General features: G+C 54.1%; 8 protein-coding genes across 8 annotated transcripts; 5 read left to right on the top strand and 3 right to left on the bottom strand.

Moving 5' to 3' along the window:
- Nucleotides 1–185: 185 nt before the first annotated feature.
- On the top strand, nt 186–4,273 carry SEPMUDRAFT_147497 (uncharacterized protein). The gene has a single exon (XM_016904337.1). The coding sequence runs from the start codon at nt 354–356 to the stop codon at nt 4,233–4,235; it is 3,882 nt and encodes a 1,293-aa protein (XP_016763798.1). The 5' UTR covers nt 186–353; the 3' UTR covers nt 4,236–4,273.
- Nucleotides 4,274–4,285: 12 nt separating this feature from the next.
- SEPMUDRAFT_147496 (uncharacterized protein) lies at nt 4,286–4,958 on the bottom strand. Its single transcript, XM_016904336.1, has one exon. It carries the CDS (start codon nt 4,852–4,854, stop codon nt 4,471–4,473), a length of 384 nt encoding a protein of 127 aa, XP_016763797.1. The 5' UTR covers nt 4,855–4,958; the 3' UTR covers nt 4,286–4,470.
- Nucleotides 4,959–5,074: 116 nt separating this feature from the next.
- SEPMUDRAFT_80647 (MFS general substrate transporter) lies at nt 5,075–6,843 on the top strand. Its single transcript, XM_016910254.1, has 2 exons — nt 5,075–5,197; nt 5,250–6,843. The coding sequence occupies exons 1-2, from the start codon at nt 5,108–5,110 to the stop codon at nt 6,783–6,785; spliced, it is 1,626 nt and encodes a 541-aa protein (XP_016763796.1). The 5' UTR covers nt 5,075–5,107; the 3' UTR covers nt 6,786–6,843.
- A 317-nt stretch (nt 6,844–7,160) lies between these two features.
- On the bottom strand, nt 7,161–8,610 carry SEPMUDRAFT_147494 (uncharacterized protein). The gene is made up of 2 exons (XM_016904335.1): nt 7,741–8,610; nt 7,161–7,655 (listed from the first exon to the last, which is right to left on the bottom strand). Exons 1-2 carry the CDS (start codon nt 8,237–8,239, stop codon nt 7,507–7,509), a joined length of 648 nt encoding a protein of 215 aa, XP_016763795.1. The 5' UTR covers nt 8,240–8,610; the 3' UTR covers nt 7,161–7,506.
- A 316-nt stretch (nt 8,611–8,926) lies between these two features.
- SEPMUDRAFT_114756 (uncharacterized protein) lies at nt 8,927–9,290 on the top strand (the record flags this gene model as incomplete). Its single annotated transcript, XM_016901110.1, has 2 exons — nt 8,927–9,043; nt 9,189–9,290. 2 exons carry the CDS (start codon nt 8,927–8,929, stop codon nt 9,288–9,290), a joined length of 219 nt encoding a protein of 72 aa, XP_016763794.1.
- A 617-nt stretch (nt 9,291–9,907) lies between these two features.
- On the bottom strand, nt 9,908–14,628 carry SEPMUDRAFT_154435 (PEBP-like protein). The gene is made up of 5 exons (XM_016907562.1): nt 14,236–14,628; nt 13,897–14,150; nt 10,297–13,797; nt 10,048–10,233; nt 9,908–9,994 (listed from the first exon to the last, which is right to left on the bottom strand). The coding sequence occupies exons 1-3, from the start codon at nt 14,573–14,575 to the stop codon at nt 13,564–13,566; spliced, it is 828 nt and encodes a 275-aa protein (XP_016763793.1). The 5' UTR covers nt 14,576–14,628; the 3' UTR covers nt 9,908–9,994; nt 10,048–10,233; nt 10,297–13,563.
- Nucleotides 14,629–15,405: 777 nt separating this feature from the next.
- SEPMUDRAFT_147492 (uncharacterized protein) lies at nt 15,406–19,081 on the top strand. Its single transcript, XM_016904334.1, has 2 exons — nt 15,406–17,988; nt 18,128–19,081. The coding sequence occupies exon 1, from the start codon at nt 16,330–16,332 to the stop codon at nt 17,758–17,760; it is 1,431 nt and encodes a 476-aa protein (XP_016763791.1). The 5' UTR covers nt 15,406–16,329; the 3' UTR covers nt 17,761–17,988; nt 18,128–19,081.
- On the top strand, nt 18,072–18,851 carry SEPMUDRAFT_105893 (uncharacterized protein; the record flags this gene model as incomplete). The annotated part of the gene is made up of 1 exon (XM_016900598.1): nt 18,072–18,851. One exon carries the CDS (start codon nt 18,072–18,074, stop codon nt 18,849–18,851), a length of 780 nt encoding a protein of 259 aa, XP_016763792.1.
- Nucleotides 19,082–19,135: the final 54 nt, after the last annotated feature.

Genomic DNA, 19,135 nt, shown 5'->3' with positions numbered 1-19,135 from the left:
CTCGGCAGGACGTTCCTCGCGGGCCACTGGGGGCCGGTGTGTGCTGTGCATTCTGAAGGGTCTACCTACGCGCTACGGCATCCTGCGATGGTCTTGGAAGTCCAGGCCAGGCCCCACGACGTGACTCCACTTGGATCCAACAGGTTCCGCTCGCGCTGGTGAGAGGAGAGGACGTCCGAAGAGGCCGACTGCTAACGACATAACAAGATAGCATAGCCGAACGAAAGTGGTGCCGCACGAGGCGCAACTGCAGCTAGAATACCGCCATGCGTCCTGCCGCTGCCGCTCTTCGACGACACATCGGCACAGCATGAGGGCCCGAGACGAAGGACACCAGGCCGACGACGTCCTCGATGGATCCCTTCTCGCCCTTCGCAGGAGCGCATGTCCGCGCTCTCGTGCTCCCTGTGGGCAGCATCGCGCGCAGCCGCTTCGCGCTCGTCGTTCAGAGACTGCAGCGCGAAGCGAGCATCGTCCCATTGGCAGACGTCGCACTGCACTCGCCCGATGACGCCCACTTCCTCTCGCCCAAGCCTTTCCCCCAGGCCTCGCTGCTCTATCGCTTCTTGCCCTCGGTCCCCTCCGAAACGCAGCAGCAGCTGTCGCCCTATGAGCTGTTTCGAGAGCCTTTGCTGGTCATAGGCGTGCTCGACGGGCTGGAAGGAGACGACGATGCCCGGCGCAAGCTGCTGGACGAGGCATCTGCCCACCTCAAAGAGCGCCACTCGCGTGTCGTCCATCGTCAGTTGCTCGTGCTGGGCGGCGAGGGAGGCGGAGGTGAGCGCATAGTCAGGGAAGTCGTGGTATCAGACATCGATAGTCACAATGAGCCGTCTCTACGAGCTGCCGTGTGCGAAATATCCGCACGCTTTCTGGTCGAATTCACCACTTATGCCAAAGCACTACAGGCTTCGCCCTCGATTCAGACCCCTGGGCAGACTGCTCGTGCACTGCAACGAAACTCCTTCCACCGTGATGGCGACAAGCGATTGAGCTCGGGCATGTCAAGTCCCGCTGATGAAGAAGGTCCAGCAAAGGCACCTCCTCTCCCCGCGACTTCGTTTGATCAGATGCCAGGCGCCAATGTGGTGACAAACGCTCTAGAGCGATCTGATAGCAGAGGAAGCAGTCAGAGTGGTGGCAGCAAAGGCAAGGGCCACACCCGCACCTCGAGCCACGATCGAATTGCACTCCAAGGCTTCGGCTCTGGTACGTCCCAGGAGAAGCTGCGGGCCAGAGGCAAATCCCGTGTCGGCATTGTGCTGGGTTCGGTTTACATGATGGCTGGACGTTGGAGTGATGCTCTGCCAATCCTGGTCGAGCATACCACCAAGGCTCGTACGCTGTCAGATCACTTATGGCACGCCAAAGGCTTGGAAAACTCCATGTTATGTATGTTGCTGCTGGCATGGGCTGGGGTGGAGTTTCAAGTACCTTCCATATGCGATCCTATCACAGAACGTACTGGCTCTTCTACAATAGCTCGTGCAAGCATTGATGCTAGACTCGCTGCGGAAGGCATGCAGCGGCAAATTGTGCGCCTTTCCGTAGCCATTCCTGATCTTTCCAAGCTGATATTGAGCCTGTACCGATCTCACGAAGGGGCCCTAGAGCTTCCAGCAATAGTGCCGGCAGAAGCGACTGTTCGCGTCGCGAAGCTGTTGGCAGTATTGGGTGCGGCGGGAGGCGAGCTTGAACCCGCGAGTATAGGCCGCATGATTACGGGACGAAATGATTCCAACAAAGTGCAGCACAGTGCGCAAAGCGCCCCGATGCCCTTGGGCCGTCCACGGCCATACTCAAGAATTGTCATCGCGGAACTTCTGGCACAGGCGCTGCCTGCTAATGATGATGGCATGGCAGTCGCAGACCACATACAACTCCTCGCCGGCATAGCAGCATCGTATGGCGCATTGGGTCTTGTACGCAAGAAAGCCATCACTCTGAAAGATCTTATCACCCGGCTTACTCAAGCGCTGCTTCAAGCACGAAAGCTGGGTGCCGCCGAAATGGGTATACATCCTGCTGCCGCCCTCTCTGTCGAGTCTGGTCCAGACTCTTCCTTAGATTCCGGCGAGGAGAGTAGTGGTCTCCATGATCTATTTCACGAGCTTGCACTCACATATGGTGCAGAAATTACCATGGCATCCCCTACCAATGTCCCTACATACGTCGACACAAAAGCGCATGGGAATGGGCTTCTCAAACGGGATCTGTTGAAAGAGCTGGCTCATTTTTGTGAGGCTTCCCCCGACCCGCTCGGTGTTATCTCTTTAACGGCATCTCTGCTTCGTGCTGCAGGACCAAACTCCGCGATCGATGCCGGGACGAGCAGCATTGAGAATGCATTTTCGCGCGAGGAGCAAATGCACTACGCCACAGTCATTAATCGTACTGTGGCAATGTCGAGGCACCTAGGATTCACCGATATTTTTGCCGAATACTGGGATCCATTTCTTGTGCGCCTCGTGCAGATTCTGCAGCCGAGCGGCCAAAGAGCGGTCATTGACAGAACCAAGCTCAATGTGGCTCAGAAGTCTTCCGATCAGCCAATTGCTCCGGGGAATCCGCTTCTGTACGATCCGAGTGCAAGCAGACCGGGTACTGCAGCACTAGAAACATTCTTGCTTGTGGCCAATGAAGCCTCCGTGTGCCGAGTAACATTACAGAACCCGTTCGACATTCCTGTTGATATCGAGTCCATGCAGCTCGTGGCTGAGGGTGGCGAGCTGGAATCCTCCCTTCCGCCTACCACTCTGGGTCCACTGAGGTTTCAACAGGTTGCCCTGACGGTGACGCCCAAGACCGTCGGAACCATGAAGATCACCGGCTGTCGGATTCAGATGCGAGGATGCTATCCACAAGACTTCTCCATTGTCTCGGCTCCTTGGGCGACACGAGCTCCACTCACACTCAAAGATATTCGTGATGGCTCGCACAATACCACCAGTCAGTCTGACGGTCAGGAGTCTGCGCTGAACGCCCTTGGCATCAAAGTAGATCACGTATCTGCGACAGTCATAGAAGAGTTGCCCTCGTTAGTGCTTGAGAACACGGCAGCTCTGGAATCCGGATTAATGTTACTCCAAGGCGAGAGTCGATCGCTGGAACTCATACTCCGCAACACTGGAAGTATAGCAGCTACAGTGTTCGAAGCTACTGATACTGCCGACGTCCTCCGCCGCGATGACGAACACAAATTGAAACTGCGCGGTGTGAAACACAAGCGATCCAAGTCGTTCTTACCAACGACAACGATAGCACCCGGAGAATGCACCACTTTCAAGTTCAGGGTGGAGGGCAAAGCCGGTCTGTCTAGCACGCAGGCCAATTTCTACTACCAGGCAAGTAGCGGATCCGACGTGAAACACGCACGTGTGGTATCAGTACCTGTCGTCATGACTGTGAATGCAGCACTACAGGTGCACAATTTGGAAGTCTCGCAACTCGATGATATCAAGAACGGGGACAACTTACTCGTCTCTTTCGATTTGCGCAACGCATGGCCTCAATCAGTTCATTACGAGTGTTTTGAGAAAGCTGCACGACGCCTTGAGTGGAACCGTGATGCTGCAGACGTAGCACAAGACATCCGAGATGGACATTTAGCACCAGGCGAGATTCGCCGGGTTTATCTGTCATGGCGGCATGACTGGAGTACATTTGACTTTGAAGAAGACGCCGAGACTGCCCGGAGGAGATTCTTGGACCAGTTGCATGTTTCCTGGCATGTAGAAGAACACAGCGGGTACGTGGATCTGCTCGACCTGCCTCTCTCTTCTCGTGCCTTGGATCTTGCGCGCGGCTGGCCTGTCAGTGTTGACCTTAGCGCAAGCCACCCGAGGCATCAACCAACCGATCTGCCCCCCACAGTCTCATCAGAAGAAACATTCCATGTTGGTGCCTACATCACCATTGCAGTGCGGATCAAATCCCGGTCGAGAAGAACGGGCCATTTATGCGTGGAGCTCCTGTCGCAGGATCAGGACAGTAGGCGATTTGCAGTGGCTGGTAATCTCAAGCGTATCTTGCCTCCTTTCGATGTCGGCGTGGAGATGACTGCTGAGTTTGTTGTTTGTCCTTTACTGGCTGGCAAACTGGAGTTTGATGCTATAGTGCGACCCGTCCAGCTTGAACGACATGTGGAGCAAAAGGGATGGAATGCAATCAGGAGCATTGTGTTAGATGTTCATGGCAGGGGGACAGCGGAGGCACCAGTCCTCCAAGCTGAATAAGAATTGATGTGACATTTTTACGTTGTTTTCATGATGCCCCCCACTGTAAGGGACAGAGAGGTCAGTAAGAATGGCGTATGCTGCGTGGAGTCCGTAGGAGGTACAAGTGAACGCCAAGACACTCGATATTCCATGTCCGTGCTGGATTGTCTTGGCAGTGTCTTGCACGAGCGAACTTCGTCTTCTTCTTACGACGACTTCTCGTCTCTTCTCACTTCAACATTGCAACTCTCCGTCATTCCCAGTGTCGCTTCATTGCAGAGCACTGTTCCAGCCAATTTTTGATGCCGCTTCTGGTAGAGACATGCGCCTCACCAAGCATCCAAGATGCATTTTCACTCCCCCACCAGAGAGACTGGGATGTGAAGATGGCCAGACCCACTGCCACTGGCCACTGGCCGGCCACTGGGCCGGCCTGCCTATCGCCTCCCAAGTCGTCGATCGGGTTGGACGGCATGAGGTGAGGTTGCAGTCGGACGACATCACGCTTTGAAGCTGTGAGCCGGAGTGGTGTGGCATCTCCTGTGGTAGGCAACGGCAGGAGTACAAGAAAATGAAACATAATCTGAACTTCTGGCCCTATCTCTCCACGTGCTGCCGTCGCGCGCGCGCGGCACATCTGTCTGCAGATTTGCGAAACCCCGCCATTTGTTCGGATGCCGTTATCTGCTGCTGAGGTCGCAGCGAATAGCACCGCTGCACCGTCGATGGGCGGAAATGATCATGGCAGAACCAACAATAAAAAAAATGTTCTTTTACCATGCATCGCCTGGTTTTCTGAATTTTCGAACTCGCGATACTCACCATCTGGATAGTGACCTAACATGGCAGGCTACGACGACTTTCATGACGCGGAATGGCCGCCGGGAACGATGCAGCTCGCCCAGCTGCTTGGATCAGACAAGAAAGATGGAGAAATCATTCTCCAGCCACGTCCTACTTCTGACCCAAATGACCCTTTGGTGAGATGGCTCAAGACAGTGGCATAGTATCCCAGACTAATGCCATGCACAGAACTGGCCAAAGGGACAAAAAGTACTGAATTTCTTCCTGGCCTCCTTCTACGCCATGATGGTCTTCGCATTTATCAACGCGACATCGCCGACATGGGGTCCGATGGGCGACGAACTGCACTTTAGTAGTGCCACGTTGACCAACACATATGCCATTGGATGCGCCACCCTCGCGCTTGGTGCCCCGATGTTGATCCCCTTTGCCCTCAAGTACGGATCGCGGTCGGTGTATATCATCAGTAGTGCAGGTCAATTCGCCATTTCAATCTGGGCTGCCCGCACGCAAACCGCTGGAGATTGGTGGGGGGTCAACGCATTGCAGTGTTGGCTCGGTGCACTAGCGGAGGTTCTGATCCAGATGACTATAGCAGATGTCTACTTTGTACACCAGCGAGGGACGATGAATTCTATCTACATCTGGGTGGCGAACGTTGGGAGTAATCTGGCAGTCGTCGCTGCTGGATATGTTACAACCAACATGGGATGGCGTTGGGTTTGGTGGTGGTTTGTGATCTTCTTTGGTATTCAGCTACCAATGTTTATCTTTGGGTTCGAGGAGACAAAATTCACTCTGCAAAACGCAACGCTGCATGGCCGGCGAGGCAGCGTCAATTCAGAGCAAGCAGCCTCAGAGCATCATCAGAAGGTGGGGGAGAGTGAGTACCAGAAAAAGTCAATTACAACAACCGCGCAAGGTGATGACTCGGTGTCGGACACGATGCGCAACCCGAGCGTAATCCATATCGACCCGAGAATCCCTCGCAAGACATACTGGCAGAAATTGGAACTCACTACGACATCGCCGGGCAAGTGGACCAACTTCCTCAGGCACTCATGGCAGCCGTTCCTGATTCTGTGGTCCATACCAGGAGTGCTTTTCTGTTCACTGGTCTATGCTATTCTGCTGGCATATTCCACTGTCATGACTACCGTATTGAGCACATATATGCTGGATCCGCCCTACAACTTCAACTCCTCTCAGATTGGGTTGATGAGTCTCGCTCCTTTCGTCGGATCCACCCTGGGCTCACTGATCTCCGGTCCATTGTCGGACTGGGTGGTAGTCCGACTGGCCAAGCGCAACAGCGGCATCTACGAACCCGAAATGCGATTCTGGGTCTTCATTCCCTTCGTCCCCTTCCAAATCGCAGGAGCATGGTGGTTCGGCTACGCATTAAACGACGGATCCTCCTGGTCGCAAGTCGCAGTCGCCTTTGGACTGTGCAATTTCGGCTCCGCTCCTTTGCAATCTCTCGCGCTGACATATATGCTCGACGCATACAACGACATCATCGGCGACGCGCTCACGGCGCTCACGTTTGTGCGAAACCTGTTCAGCACCATCTTCGTCTTTGCCATGCCCGCGTGGATCGCTGGCGTCGGAATGGCGAATGTCTTCAACACGATTGGCGCGATTGGCGTGTGTATCTTGTCTTTTGCGGCGCTGTTTATCTGGAAAGGGAAATTATTCCGCATCAAAACTGCAAAGGCGTATAGATATTACGCTGCTCGCCAGTTTGAAGCGAGATCGATTTGAAGTATGTAATGGTAGTGTGTAGAAATCTTAATTCGTATTGTTGCATACAATTTTGGGGTCTTTTTTCCTTATGAAAAGACAGTCATTCAGGTACTATACCCACCTAATATCATTTCAGTATTTACGCGGCCTGGTGAAAGACTCAGGAGGCAGAGAGCGCAATACAGTGTATGATCGTCGAATACCTACGGTAGGTACGTATAATCTGAGTCAGAATGATTTCAAAAGATAATGTAAAAGATATATATCCTTCTTCTTATCTGCACAGATCTCTATATCGTCGAGCAAATCCGGGGGCTGGGGAAGACTGCTTTGTTCCCATACCAGCGCGTTTTCTGGTTCCATGCCGATGCAATATTGATCCCTCCCTCTCTCTCTCTCTCTCTCACACACACACACACACACACACACACACACACACACACTCTCTCTCTCTCTCTCTCTCTCTCTCTCTCTCTGCTCAAATGCTCCTTTCCTTTCTCGAGTTTCATCATCATCATCATCAAGATCATCAGAAGAAAAAGCGCTGCTGAAAAATCCGCTTCCTCTTTCTCAAAAATGCAACGCAATGCAATATGCAATAATAACTCCTAGAACCTCAAGGTTCTCTGACCTGACCGAGCCATGGGCGCCGTTGTTTTGGTTTTGTACAGAAAGAATATGCTGCAAAATGACGACGATGTTAAACTCCCTGGTCGTGCTTTCCCATCTCTCTCAGCTTTTAGGCAGGAACGGCCAAATGCGACCCGTCCAAGTGAGAGCGTCGTAACGCTAGCGCCAAGTCGTGTTCTGTGAAAAATTGATGATCGTGCGCTGTACCGAGAGTGGGAGTCAGGGCGTTTGTGTAGGACTGCACTCTGGAGAGCCCGACTGTTTACAAGTCAGTCAGTAGATGGCATTATTAGAACGAATGGTATTCCCCCTTGTCTGTCCTCATCAAGTCATAGGTACGAACCATTGTGAACATCATCATCTCCTTCTGCCTCTGGCTCTGTTCGCAAAGTGGTGGGAACTGCGGCGCCCATATGCATTGCACCGTCTCGCGGCCGCATGCCACTGCTCGGTTCTGTTTCGCCGCTCGTGATGCTGTTGCTCCTGCCATCCGCGCCGGGTCCGCTGAAGCTCTTTCTGCCCAGGCTGATCCAACTGCTGCGACGGCTTCCTGGCGTCTTGGCGCTATTGCGTCGACTGGGGGCCCGCGTGCCCATGGGACTGTACTGTGACTGGAAACTTTTCCTCCTCCATGCCTCTGCGAAGCTGAACGCTTCCAGCTTTTCCGTGTGCTCTTTCTTGGGCGCTGCTCGGTACTTCGGTCTCGGCATAGGCTCGCCGGGCTTGTAGACGTTGCTCGGCCAACGTTCTGTCGAGGCCTTGGAGGAGCCGGAGGTTTGCGAATCACGGTCGGTTTTGGATCTCGACTTGAACAATGCGCGGGCTCGCTCTCGGATCGCCATGTCTGTGTAAGGAAGGATAGGACTATGATCGGATACGACTAGGAAGTGAGTCAAGGAAGCGCGGGATGCTGCAGCGCAGAGTCGCCTTGTGCCATGCAGTTCAAGGCCCGTGAGATCATCCAAGAGGCGACGATTTACGTCAAGGTACGGGATAGAGCATTCAGTTCTAGTTCGTCAAAGACGGAGGGCAGAGGTGGTGGGGAACAATGATGGGAACGGGAAAATCTCCTGTACGGGTGAAGCAGGAGCAGGAGCATGAAGTGAATCTGGCGCAACCGGGGCGGAGGGTGTAGGGCCGGGCAGTAGTCGTAGTGTGGTGTGGTGTGTAATAGTAGAACTAGGGATGGAAGAAAAGTGGTAGAACTAGTAGGTACCGGAGGTAGGAGACAGAGGATAGAGGGAGGTCTCCATCTGCAGAGAAGAGAGTAGCACCTATCTCCTACCACCTAGCATCAGCCACCAGAGGGGGCAACGGTAGCCGCCCTCCTTCTCAGTCCGAACCCCGAAGCGCGTGTCGAGCCTCTAGAACAAGGCAAAAACTACCTTTTGGACTGTACGGAAGTATTCTCTCCCTCTCTCGCCCTCCTCCGTCGGCGGACGTTGCGCTTTCGGGCATAGGTTGAGCGTAAGCGCGCAGGTCGGAGCGGGCGCGGCAAAGGCTCGCCGAATCGTTCTCTTCTCTTCTCGATGGCCATCACTTCCATCACACCATCCGATGCGCTCTGGCTGGTTCAGACCACTCAACAATATGGACCATCCTGGGAGCACACCTGCAGAGGTTACAAGGTCTTGGATAATATCATTGTTCGACCTCCTAGGAGGTAGGAGCTATCCAAGGGACCAAGACCGAGGGGTCTAGACGAGAACACCTTGGCGCTTTTTCCTTCGCCGCGCCACCGGGTCGATAAGGTAACAGTCGGCAATACTGCACTTCTAACCACCGACTCAGAATCCTGGGCAGTTGGCACTGTTCGAGCACTTCATGTCTTCGTCTCTCGACACGCCTACTTTCCTCCCTCGAATGACCTATGCCATCTTGGATCTTTCATGAAGCACGTGAGATCAGGCAAAGCCAGATTCAATGTCTTAAGGTCTTTTTTAGGTACCTCCTATAATAACTAAAACGTGGCTCGAGACGGCGATGAACGGCTACCCGCCTACGAGCCTTCGTCATTCAGCATAAGAGAGGGAGAGGGAGAGGCTGGACCAAGATCCAGATTCTGACCGACAACAGTCGCGAGTTGCCAGAATAAATTCTTTCATGACCTGTTTGCGGACAGTCGAACAAGCAAAGTGGTTGGTGAAGCCCGATTCTTGAAGGCTGGATAAGAGTCTTGCTGCTCCCATCCCAGAATTGTCCATCTCAACTTGGGCGATCCAGATTGGCTTTGATACCTTCGTGCTTCTAGCTTACTTTGTAGGAGATCCACGCCATGAAGAACTTGGAAAGAGACCACTCATGACCTCAGCCACCTACACGTTGCACACCGCCGTCCATCTATCGCCAAGTTTGTTCGCCGTGGCTGGTAGCTAGAAGGATAACGAGCTGCTAATGACGTCGGCATATGAGCCGCATGAGCTATCGCGTGAAAGTGCCCCGCTCGTGTAAACAGGTAAATTGGGTGGTTGTTGGTTTTGACCAAAGAATATAAACAATGCATTGAGCTGGTCTCTTTGGTCGTGGACTACTCACATTCTGAAAGAAATCACTGGAGCACTAATATTCGCAAGCATGGACAAGATCAAAAAGATTCTGTACGTCGATCGTCCTGCACTCCACGAGCATCAAACTAACGAAGAATTGCTAGATCTCCTGGCTCGAACAAGGATGACGAGGTTCTGTACGGCAGCGAGGAACATAGACTAAAGAATGCGGCAGCATCAAATTCGGGCAGCAAGGATAGCTCAACTACCTACCCCATTGGAGGACAAGGGGGACATCAGAAAGAGAGTGGAGGCACTGTGCAACAGACTGCGAACCCAGCCGGGGACAGGTAAGCCATCACGACAATGATACCTACCTTACCTGATGTAGTGGAGTCTTAACCATCTCCCAGACATGCCGAGACTGCATATGGTACTCCTGCAGTCAGCGGTGAAGGTGCTCCCAACAACTCTACAGCACTTTCCTCTTCTTCCGCCGTCGACCCCAACTCGAAGCTTGAAACACACCCTGATGCAAAAGATCACACCATATTGAGGCAAATCGTGAACCCAGGTGGCAAAAACTACAACGATACAGCATACGGCAACACCGCGACCGTAACTGATAATTCTGGGCTGGGAAGCTCGAGCACGGCCTCGAATAACCAGTCGAGTCTACCGAGCCAGGAAAATACAACGCTTGCGTCTTCGTCCGCCGTCGACCCAAATACGAAGCTTGAAACACACCCTGATGCAAAGGATCACAGCATATTGAGGCAAATCGTGAACCCAGGCGGCAAAAAGTACGATGAAACAGCATACGGCACCACTGCGACCGCATCTGATAATTCTGGGCTGGGCAGCTCGGCCACGGCATCGAATAACCAGTCGAGCCTACCAATCCGTGAAAATGCGACCTCCGACTCCAACTTCGGCAGAGATGCTGCACTTGTAGGGGGAGGTGCCACAGCCCTCGGGGCTGGAGGTGCTGCAGCGAATCAGTATGGTCAGCGCGCGAACGACACCACCAGTGCTGGGCAGACTGATGGTCTGGCCGATCGCCGGACTGAAACAGAAGCCGCTCAAGATCAGTCAGGCTCACATGGTGCGGGTCGCGATGCTGGAAGTGGCAGTGTCATGAACAGAGCTCATGACAACAATCCAGACAAGGGCACGTCTATCCTCGCAGGAGCTGCCGGGTCCGCCTCTTCTTCTCAAAGCAGGCCCCTCGGTGACAATAGCCTGGCTGGTGGAAGTAGTCAGCCCATAACTTCAAGCACAACTGACAACACCACATCAGGCTTGGCTGGTTCCAGCGCGACAAGGACAGCCGGAGTAGACCACGCTGCGATTGGCAAAGAGTCTCATCTCGGACGCGACGCTGGCATTGCAGGTGGTCTTGGTGCCGCAGGAGTTGGCGCAGGCGCTGCGTACGGTGCCTCTCACTACAATAACGAGAGCAGAGTTCCCGAGACGACCGGGCCTGAGCCACTCGCTGAGCGATCCCACCCTCTTACCACTAGTGCTATCCCGGGCCACATCAACCCCGTGGGTGCACCAGAACCCAGTTTGAGAGAATCTGCTGGGCAGTCTGTGCCTAAACCGCACTCGGGCGACTCTCACACTGGTGTTCTGGGATCTTCCCAGCATAGCACCGGTGTTCCTTCTGGTGGTGTGCACAACAACGAGGGCACAACACAGCTTAACCAAGCGCCGGCTGATGTTCAAGGTGCGACTTTCCTGGACCGCTCATTTTATATAGGAAGTCCAGGCGATACTGTTTCTCACGGACCACATGTACCTGGCGAGTTCCCTACTGCTACTGGCGAAGATCCGCATGCCGTCTCTTCCAGCACTGCGGGTACTTCATCAGCTCAACCCTCGGTGGCCCCTGCACAGGGCGCCATCTCGTCCGACCACAGTGGTCGCGATGCGGCTCTGGCTGGAGGTGCACTGGGCGCTGGCGCTCTAGGTGCTGGTGCCTATGAATCGGGCAGAAACCAACCTCTTTCCGCAGCTGGACAATCTGGCGTCGGGCCGAACACGAGCTCAACAACGAGCCCTCAAGACCCATCTTTCGCTCAACGTGGGCGCGAGACCAGCGCCCCGCTGGGCACAGGTGCGGGTACATCTAACACTGCTAGCCACAACTATGGCCGCGATGCCGCAATCGCAGGTGGTGCAGGTGCACTAGGTGCTGGCGGAGCATACGCTGCTACCAGAGACTATACCGACCCAACGACACAGACTGCTGGTCTGACTGGTGGCTCGCAGCAAGTCACTTCGGCTGCTACTCAACCTTCTTCCACAATTGGACAATCTGGTATAGGGCCGACCACAAGCTCAACGACGAGCGCTCAAGATCCAGCTTTCGCGCAACACGAGCGCGAGACCAGCGCCCCGCTAACCTCAGGCGTGGGGACGTCAAACACTGCTGGCCACAACTATGGCCGCGATGCTGCAGTGGCTGGTGGTGCAGGTGCTCTGGGTGCAGGCGGAGCGTACGCTGCTACTAGGGACCAGACCATCCCAACAACAGAGAGCACCGGTTTGACTGGCAGCACGCAGCAAGCCACTTCGGCTGCTGCTCCATCGAGCTCGAATTTTGACCCCAGCACAACGCAACGACCAGCACCCGCCACCGTCGGGCAGACTACACCTCGATCCGACATCGCTCTGACAGGAGTGCCAGCTACCTCCCGTGATCTGAAGACGGACACTACTCGCGATGATACCCACCATGGTCGCGACGCTGCTGTAGCTGGTGGTGCCGGCGCAGTGGGTGCAGGCTCCATTGCCGCAGCCCACGATCACAACGATCCTCTCAACACCACTCATGCCGCTTACGGCACTGAAGATCCAAACAAGCACAACAAACTTCACAAGCCATCTCCCGAGGACAAGAAGCTCGAGAAGCAGCACATCAAGGAAGAGAAGCACCACGAGAAAGAGCTTGAGAAGCAGCACCACCATGCCCAGAAACAGCACGAGAAAGATGACAAGGAGCGTCGCCATGCCGCAGAGAAGGCAGAGAAGAAACAGGAGAAGCTTCATGAGAAGGAAGAGAAGGAGAAGAAGCCTTCACTGATTAATCGCATCTTGCACAGGCACAAGGACGACAAGGACGAGACTACATCATCGTCATCATCATCAGATCCCGCCGGTCCCATGCACATCAAGGAGAACACAGCAAATGGACCTCTCGATCATCCTCTTGTCACTGCCGCTGGCACACCTACATCAGCCGGGACCGCAACCGACTCTGCTGTCACTCCATCGACATACCAACAGGACACCGCGAACGTCGCATCTCAACCACATGCTGGTCTACCTGTAGATGCGAGCAGAGGTACTACTACTGGTGGTGTAGGAGCAACGAGCGGCGCCGCTGCCGGACCAGATTGGGAAGCTATCAACAAGACGAACAACGCTCCTTCTTCTATTTAGGTGATATGTACAAATTCCGAGCTATCCAGAGTAGGAAAGCAGAGCAGCACCTCGATGAGCTTAGTTACTGTAGCCAGCCCTCGGATTTCTTGCAGCAGCACCACAACCACCAGAATGACCGGAACACTAATACTAGCTCTCTAATGACCCCTCATGCATGCATGCATGATATGAGAAAAGACAAAATTTGTAGTGGGAAACGGAAGGCGTTTGTTTATACCTTAACTAGCCATCTATCCCAACAAATTCTCCAACCCTTCCTGATAAAAATTCCCCGCAATCGGGCCCGTCAAATTGTTCTGCTTGACATAATCCTGCAAAGGAAATCTCGCTCGCAAACCAGGTAGATTCTGCAGCATGGCAGGTGGAACGTAGTTGCGCGGTTGGCGATAGATGAGAAATGTGTAGAGATGAGGCGCGAGGGAGAGAGGGGTGGGGAACATGTATGGGGCGACTGTGAGACGTTTCTGGAGGGAGAAGAAAAAGAAGGGGGGGTTAGTTCTGAGGTGGGTTCTCTTTTTTTTCGTTTGAAGGAGTAGGGAAGGGAGGGAAGAGGGATTTCTTACCTGGCCGGGTACACAGTCGGGTTGGACGTCGCTGACGATCCAGTGGAGAAAGGGAGCGAGGATGGGGGTTTGGGAATTGGGAGCGTCTGGGTCGGCCATGATAAGGGTGTATTTGGTGGTTGTGGGGTCTAGACGGTGGATGTTAGAGGAGAGAGATGTCGTGGCTATCAAAAATACTGCGTGAAAAAATGGGAGAAAGTATTTACCAAAGTCGGGCTCGGCTGTGAAGCTGAACGAAGGTGCATTGATGGTCTCTGTTGTTTTTTTTTTTTTTCAGATCAGCGTTCACGTCTACGTGTGTTTGGGGAACAAAGAAAAGTAAAAAGAAAGAGGACTTACCAAGAGTAGAGAAGATATTACCCAGTTCCACGGCCTTGTTGCCATATGACACGCTCAACGCACTCTTGGGTCGAAAATCTGGAATCAAGTTGGGAGTGCTGCGATCGAACTGAGCTGGCGTAGGAGGAATAATCTCCTCGCGGAGAAAGGCATCTCGTGCTGCTTGGAGTTCGGCTTGAGTGGCGATGCGGCAGGTTTGGCGTGCGTCCAGATGGGCTGCATCAGGTACGGCGGCAGCAGCGCTGACAGCAGCGAGAGCGAAGATGGAGAACAACATTGTGAAAGCTGTGAGTGAAGGAATTGAGGTGTACGAGGCCTGAGAGGGAGCTATCGGGGGCATACAATATATATACCTACGATTGATGCGGCAGAGAGGACAACTACTGCTTCTTTGACGTCGATGTCGTCGATGTGAGCGCGCGCAATACTCAAATCTCCAGGTGGACAGTACCTCATAGTGCCTTGTACAAGACGGAATTGGCTGGCTACTGGCGCGCGTTTCCTCGAAGCAGCGCAGATCGACGCGCCACTTGCTCTCGGTGGTCTTGGGAAAGGTCTTGGCTGCCCAGAGTGCTATAGATCTATAGATCTATATGTAGATCTTCTCGCCTATCGACAAAACAATAGTAGATACCTCCTACCTCCGAAGGTGAGGTATCTACCAAGTCGGGGACTCGAGGAAGGAGTATCAGTATGAAGCTCCCAGTCGTTATAGCATTGGTCAGGTCTGCTCTACTCGCGGTTCGAGTGTATGGGCATGTATGTAAGTGATCGATGGTGCGAATGCTACCTCCAGCTTTCCACAGTACGTGTGTCTGTGCCGGGCGAGGAGGAGTTGGTGGAGGCAGGTCATCGATGTGGTGAAGCGCCTTCTACGTCGAGCCAAGCAACTATCAGTGGCCGCCAAGCGATTACACTATCGTCTGGAGGCTACATGTACCTTATGTAGGCATGTGCGCGAGTTCGGCAACATTGGCCGTTGAGTACTTGAAGGAGCAATAAAGTGGTAAGGTAGAACAGACTTCTACACGTTGTAGGTGGATTGGGTACCTTAGGTATACTGCAGTGCATGTAGTTGTTCCGAAGCCGGACTCACCACTCTCATACAATACCTATACCTACCTGCCTCCTAACTACACGTCGTCACCTCGGTTCCACCTGTTCTTGTTCGTCTCCTCATGCCACCTCAGATCCGCTACGGCAGGGCAGCTGCATACATGTATGTGGCTGTGGCATTCACGCGTCTGCCGCGGAAGAGTCTAGGAGCGGCAGGCTGAGCGTCCGCGCTTTCTCGAATCTTCTCTCGTTGTCCTCGTCATCCCCAGCAGCACCAGTCCTCGGCATCTTGTGGAGTTTGTCGTCGAAGAGAAGAGTCAGACGGCGCCGAATCGCGTCCCACGACTGCGCAGCTCACATTGTTGTTGTTTTCTTGTTGCAGGAGTGGGAGTACCTGTAGTAGACGAAGACGAAGACGAAGCAGAAGAGGAAGAAGGAGAAGCCACGTGACTCTCCTCGAACAACACAGAACGGCACAGAACCGCATTACGTCACCGTCATCCATCTTTGTCTACATCGGACGTGCGGCGTGTGCTGTGTTGTGCGCGTGTGGGAGGTATTGCTGATGCTTGCTGATGCTGGCTGAGCTGGCTGTGCTTCATCACACGAGACACTCCACGACGACGACACCACCACCGGACCTGCTTGTCTGCTGCCTGCCTGCTCGCCCACCTACTTGCCGCTTGTCCGCAACATCGCCATCACTCCTCTACCTGCTCCTCCTCCTCCTCCTCCCTCCTCCCTCCTACCTCCCATCCGACTACCGCTCTCTCACCTCGCCTGCCGACCGACCGACCTGCCTACCTACTCACTCGACATACGACACACGAATCATCCGAGTCGCCGCTATCTCGGCCCCCGCGTAAAAGTGCAACATCATCTCGCACTGCCCACTTCCGGGCTAAGCGAGCATCAACACTACGAGCATACTAGTGCCCCCACCTGAGAGCCCCGAGCATTGATACATCACCTTCAACGTACGGAGCCCTGCTCCTTTCACGCCACCTCATCCTTTCTCCTCTACCCTCCACCAAAACTATGTCTGCCAACCAGCAGCAGCCGTCGCATGAGCGCGAGGTCGTGTTTTGCCATCAGTGCGAGAATGAGTGGTACCGTGATGAGCATGGCTTAGTGTGTCCCGAGTGTCAAGGCGATTTCGTGGAAGTCGTTGAAGCAAACAACGATCCTCGCGAAGAGGTACCCGATGCGACCGATTTTGGCGCCTTCGCGCCAGATCCCAGCGAAGATGATATCGACAACTTTCAGTGGCGGGGTCATGGGCCTGGGCAGCCTCCTGGAGGACACTTTCACGGCTCTATGCATCGAAATATTATATTGCAGCCTGGCCAGACTGCAGGCCAAGGAGGTTCTGGCATCATGGGATTGATAGGGCAGGCTTTGGGACCAGCCTTGCAAGGCATTCTTGGTGGGCAACAACCGCAAGCAGGCCAGCAGAGGACGCCAGGACAAGAGGATCGGCCAGAAACGATGCCGCAGTCCTCTCAGCAAGCTCAGTCAGACGGGGGCGGCACCACCACTCGTCACGGTGCGGGACCTGGATTCTCCTACACAATCACTACGTCGACCCGCTCCAACTTCGGCCCACGAGATGCGAATCAACCACAACTCTTCACAAACCAACCGGAACATATTGATCGAATGATGGCTCAGATGTTCATGAACATTGGCGCAATGCCAGCAGCTCATGGGCCCGGTCATCATCATGGTGGCACCTTCGTCTTTGGCATGCCTCCAGGTCCTGCTGCTCAGCCGGCAGAAGGCGGAGACGGCATCCCGGGAGCACCATTGGGCTTTGGCAACATTTTCCAGATGCTCGGCCTGGGCTTGCCCGCTGGGGGCGTGATGGGCGACCATGTTTACACGCAAGAGGGCTTTGATCGCATCATGACGCAGTTGATGCAGCAGCATCAAGCTGGCAATGCGCCCCCACCAGCTTCCGAAGAGGCGATAGAGGCACTGCCCAAGAGAGCCATCACGGAGAAGGACTTCGGCGATAGTGGCAAGGCGGACTGCAGTATTTGCATGGACGAGGCTGAGCTCGGCTCTGAGGTCACCGAATTGCCTTGCCATCATTGGTTTCATTTCGACTGCATCAAGGCTTGGCTGAAGGAGCACGATACCTGCCCTCACTGCCGACAAGGAATCACGCCGAAGGAAGGCGAACAGTCCACAAATCGCCCACGCCAGCCCGGTCAAGCACCTCTGCATGACATGCACAGTCCCGAGTATCAGCGGTCCCGCGTGCCAGGTGAGTACCCCTTCCCGAGTCAGAATGCTTCTGGCGCTGGAGGAAGTGGGCGTGGCACGCCCGACAATGGTGAAGAGAGGCGCAGCGCCAGCCCGCGAGCGGAGCGCGGCGGCATGTTCTCTCGCATGCGAGAAGCCTTCTCGCCGCGTGAGAGTTCCAGCAGTGGTGGACCGAGTGACACTGGAAGGGAACGCAAGTAACTTGATCGATGACCTCGCACGGATGTGTAGCGAATTGGACAACAGCAGCGGAATCATTCCGCTTCTTTCTTTTGCATTATGATGGCTTACGCTTTCTTGTACTATAGATGACAGCGTTCTGCAAGCGACGAGCGATGGGACTGGCACGAGACGCCAGCGATTTACGGCCCTTTTCAACAGGATGACGCAGAATACGCGTCCACGCAATAGAGCAGCCACTGAATATGAGTAGGTTGCATGGGCGGCTCACTGATGGAGCGCGACATGAGAATAGAAAGTGGTCGCCAACTGCATCATATCCATATCTTCATATGTCTCCTAGTCCGCAATATTCGCACGAGTACGCTGACGTGGCTCGTCATTCCAGATATCGAATTTACGATTGGAACGACAGGAACACTGCCCTCCGCGATGGTCAACCAGGAGTGTGGTCATCACCTCACTTGTCATTTCGCGGAGCAGTTCGTTCGGACCTCTGCGCTATGGCTCGGGCCCTCCGGCTTCGCAATCCTTATTGCGAACGGCATCATAGGCAGCCTCCAGCATTGGCACGCGGGCGAGTAACCTGTAGGATACTACAAGGAAGGGATGGCAGCAGAGTGGTTCTCGCTACGATCAGACCTCGCTCACTCCATGGGGCTGAAAGACGATTATTCCGCAGGTTCGACGCAAGATCCTCGGCTGAGACCCCAGACACTGGTCCTTGGCGATCGATTGCCCAAACAAATAGCAACCATACCGGTGCCCATGAGGGCCCTGCTTCTGCTGGCAGTTCTGATGATCCTGCCGAGGACCAAGAGTCTGTGTCTATTGTCGAAGATGGATATGTAGAGTACGGACCAGAAGGATACTCCGGAGGCGCATTTCAGATGACAGTATCTGACGAAGAGAGCGAAAGAGCAGCTGGCAGTCTGGAAGCATCAGCTTCACTGGACCCACTCGAGCGGGGAACACTTGTTGGTCAACCTGATGTTGTATTCCATGAAGCCGAAAGCTCTCTCGCAAGTCGATCCATGCGTCGACTATGGATCCACAGACGACGACCTTTTTGGCTCCGGAGAAACAGGATGGAAGATGATGCTGTTCGTTGAAACGTCTGTGATGTGACAGACGGATGTCGGATGGTTGACCCCTCAGCAAGGAGGATGGATACCTGAGCTCACTATCAATTGACTGTTGACAAAATGTAATGGAATCCGGCATCAGATTAGCCAGCGGGTGTAGTTGACCTCGGTCCTAGGGTAGCAGTCCGAGTTGGTTGGTTGGTTGGTTGGTATATATAAAAGGTATTACCTAGGTACATGTAATGAATGGAAGAAGGTGTGTGTGAAAAAGAAACCTGACTTGCGGAATTGAATGCTCTAGGTACCTTATC

This window comes from Sphaerulina musiva (genome assembly GCF_000320565.1).
Source record: "Sphaerulina musiva SO2202 unplaced genomic scaffold SEPMUscaffold_2, whole genome shotgun sequence".
In the NCBI taxonomy this organism is placed as follows: Eukaryota; Fungi; Ascomycota; class Dothideomycetes; order Mycosphaerellales; family Mycosphaerellaceae; genus Sphaerulina; species Sphaerulina musiva.
Note: the sequence above shows the minus strand (reverse complement) of the source record. Positions and strands in the feature narration are given on the sequence as shown.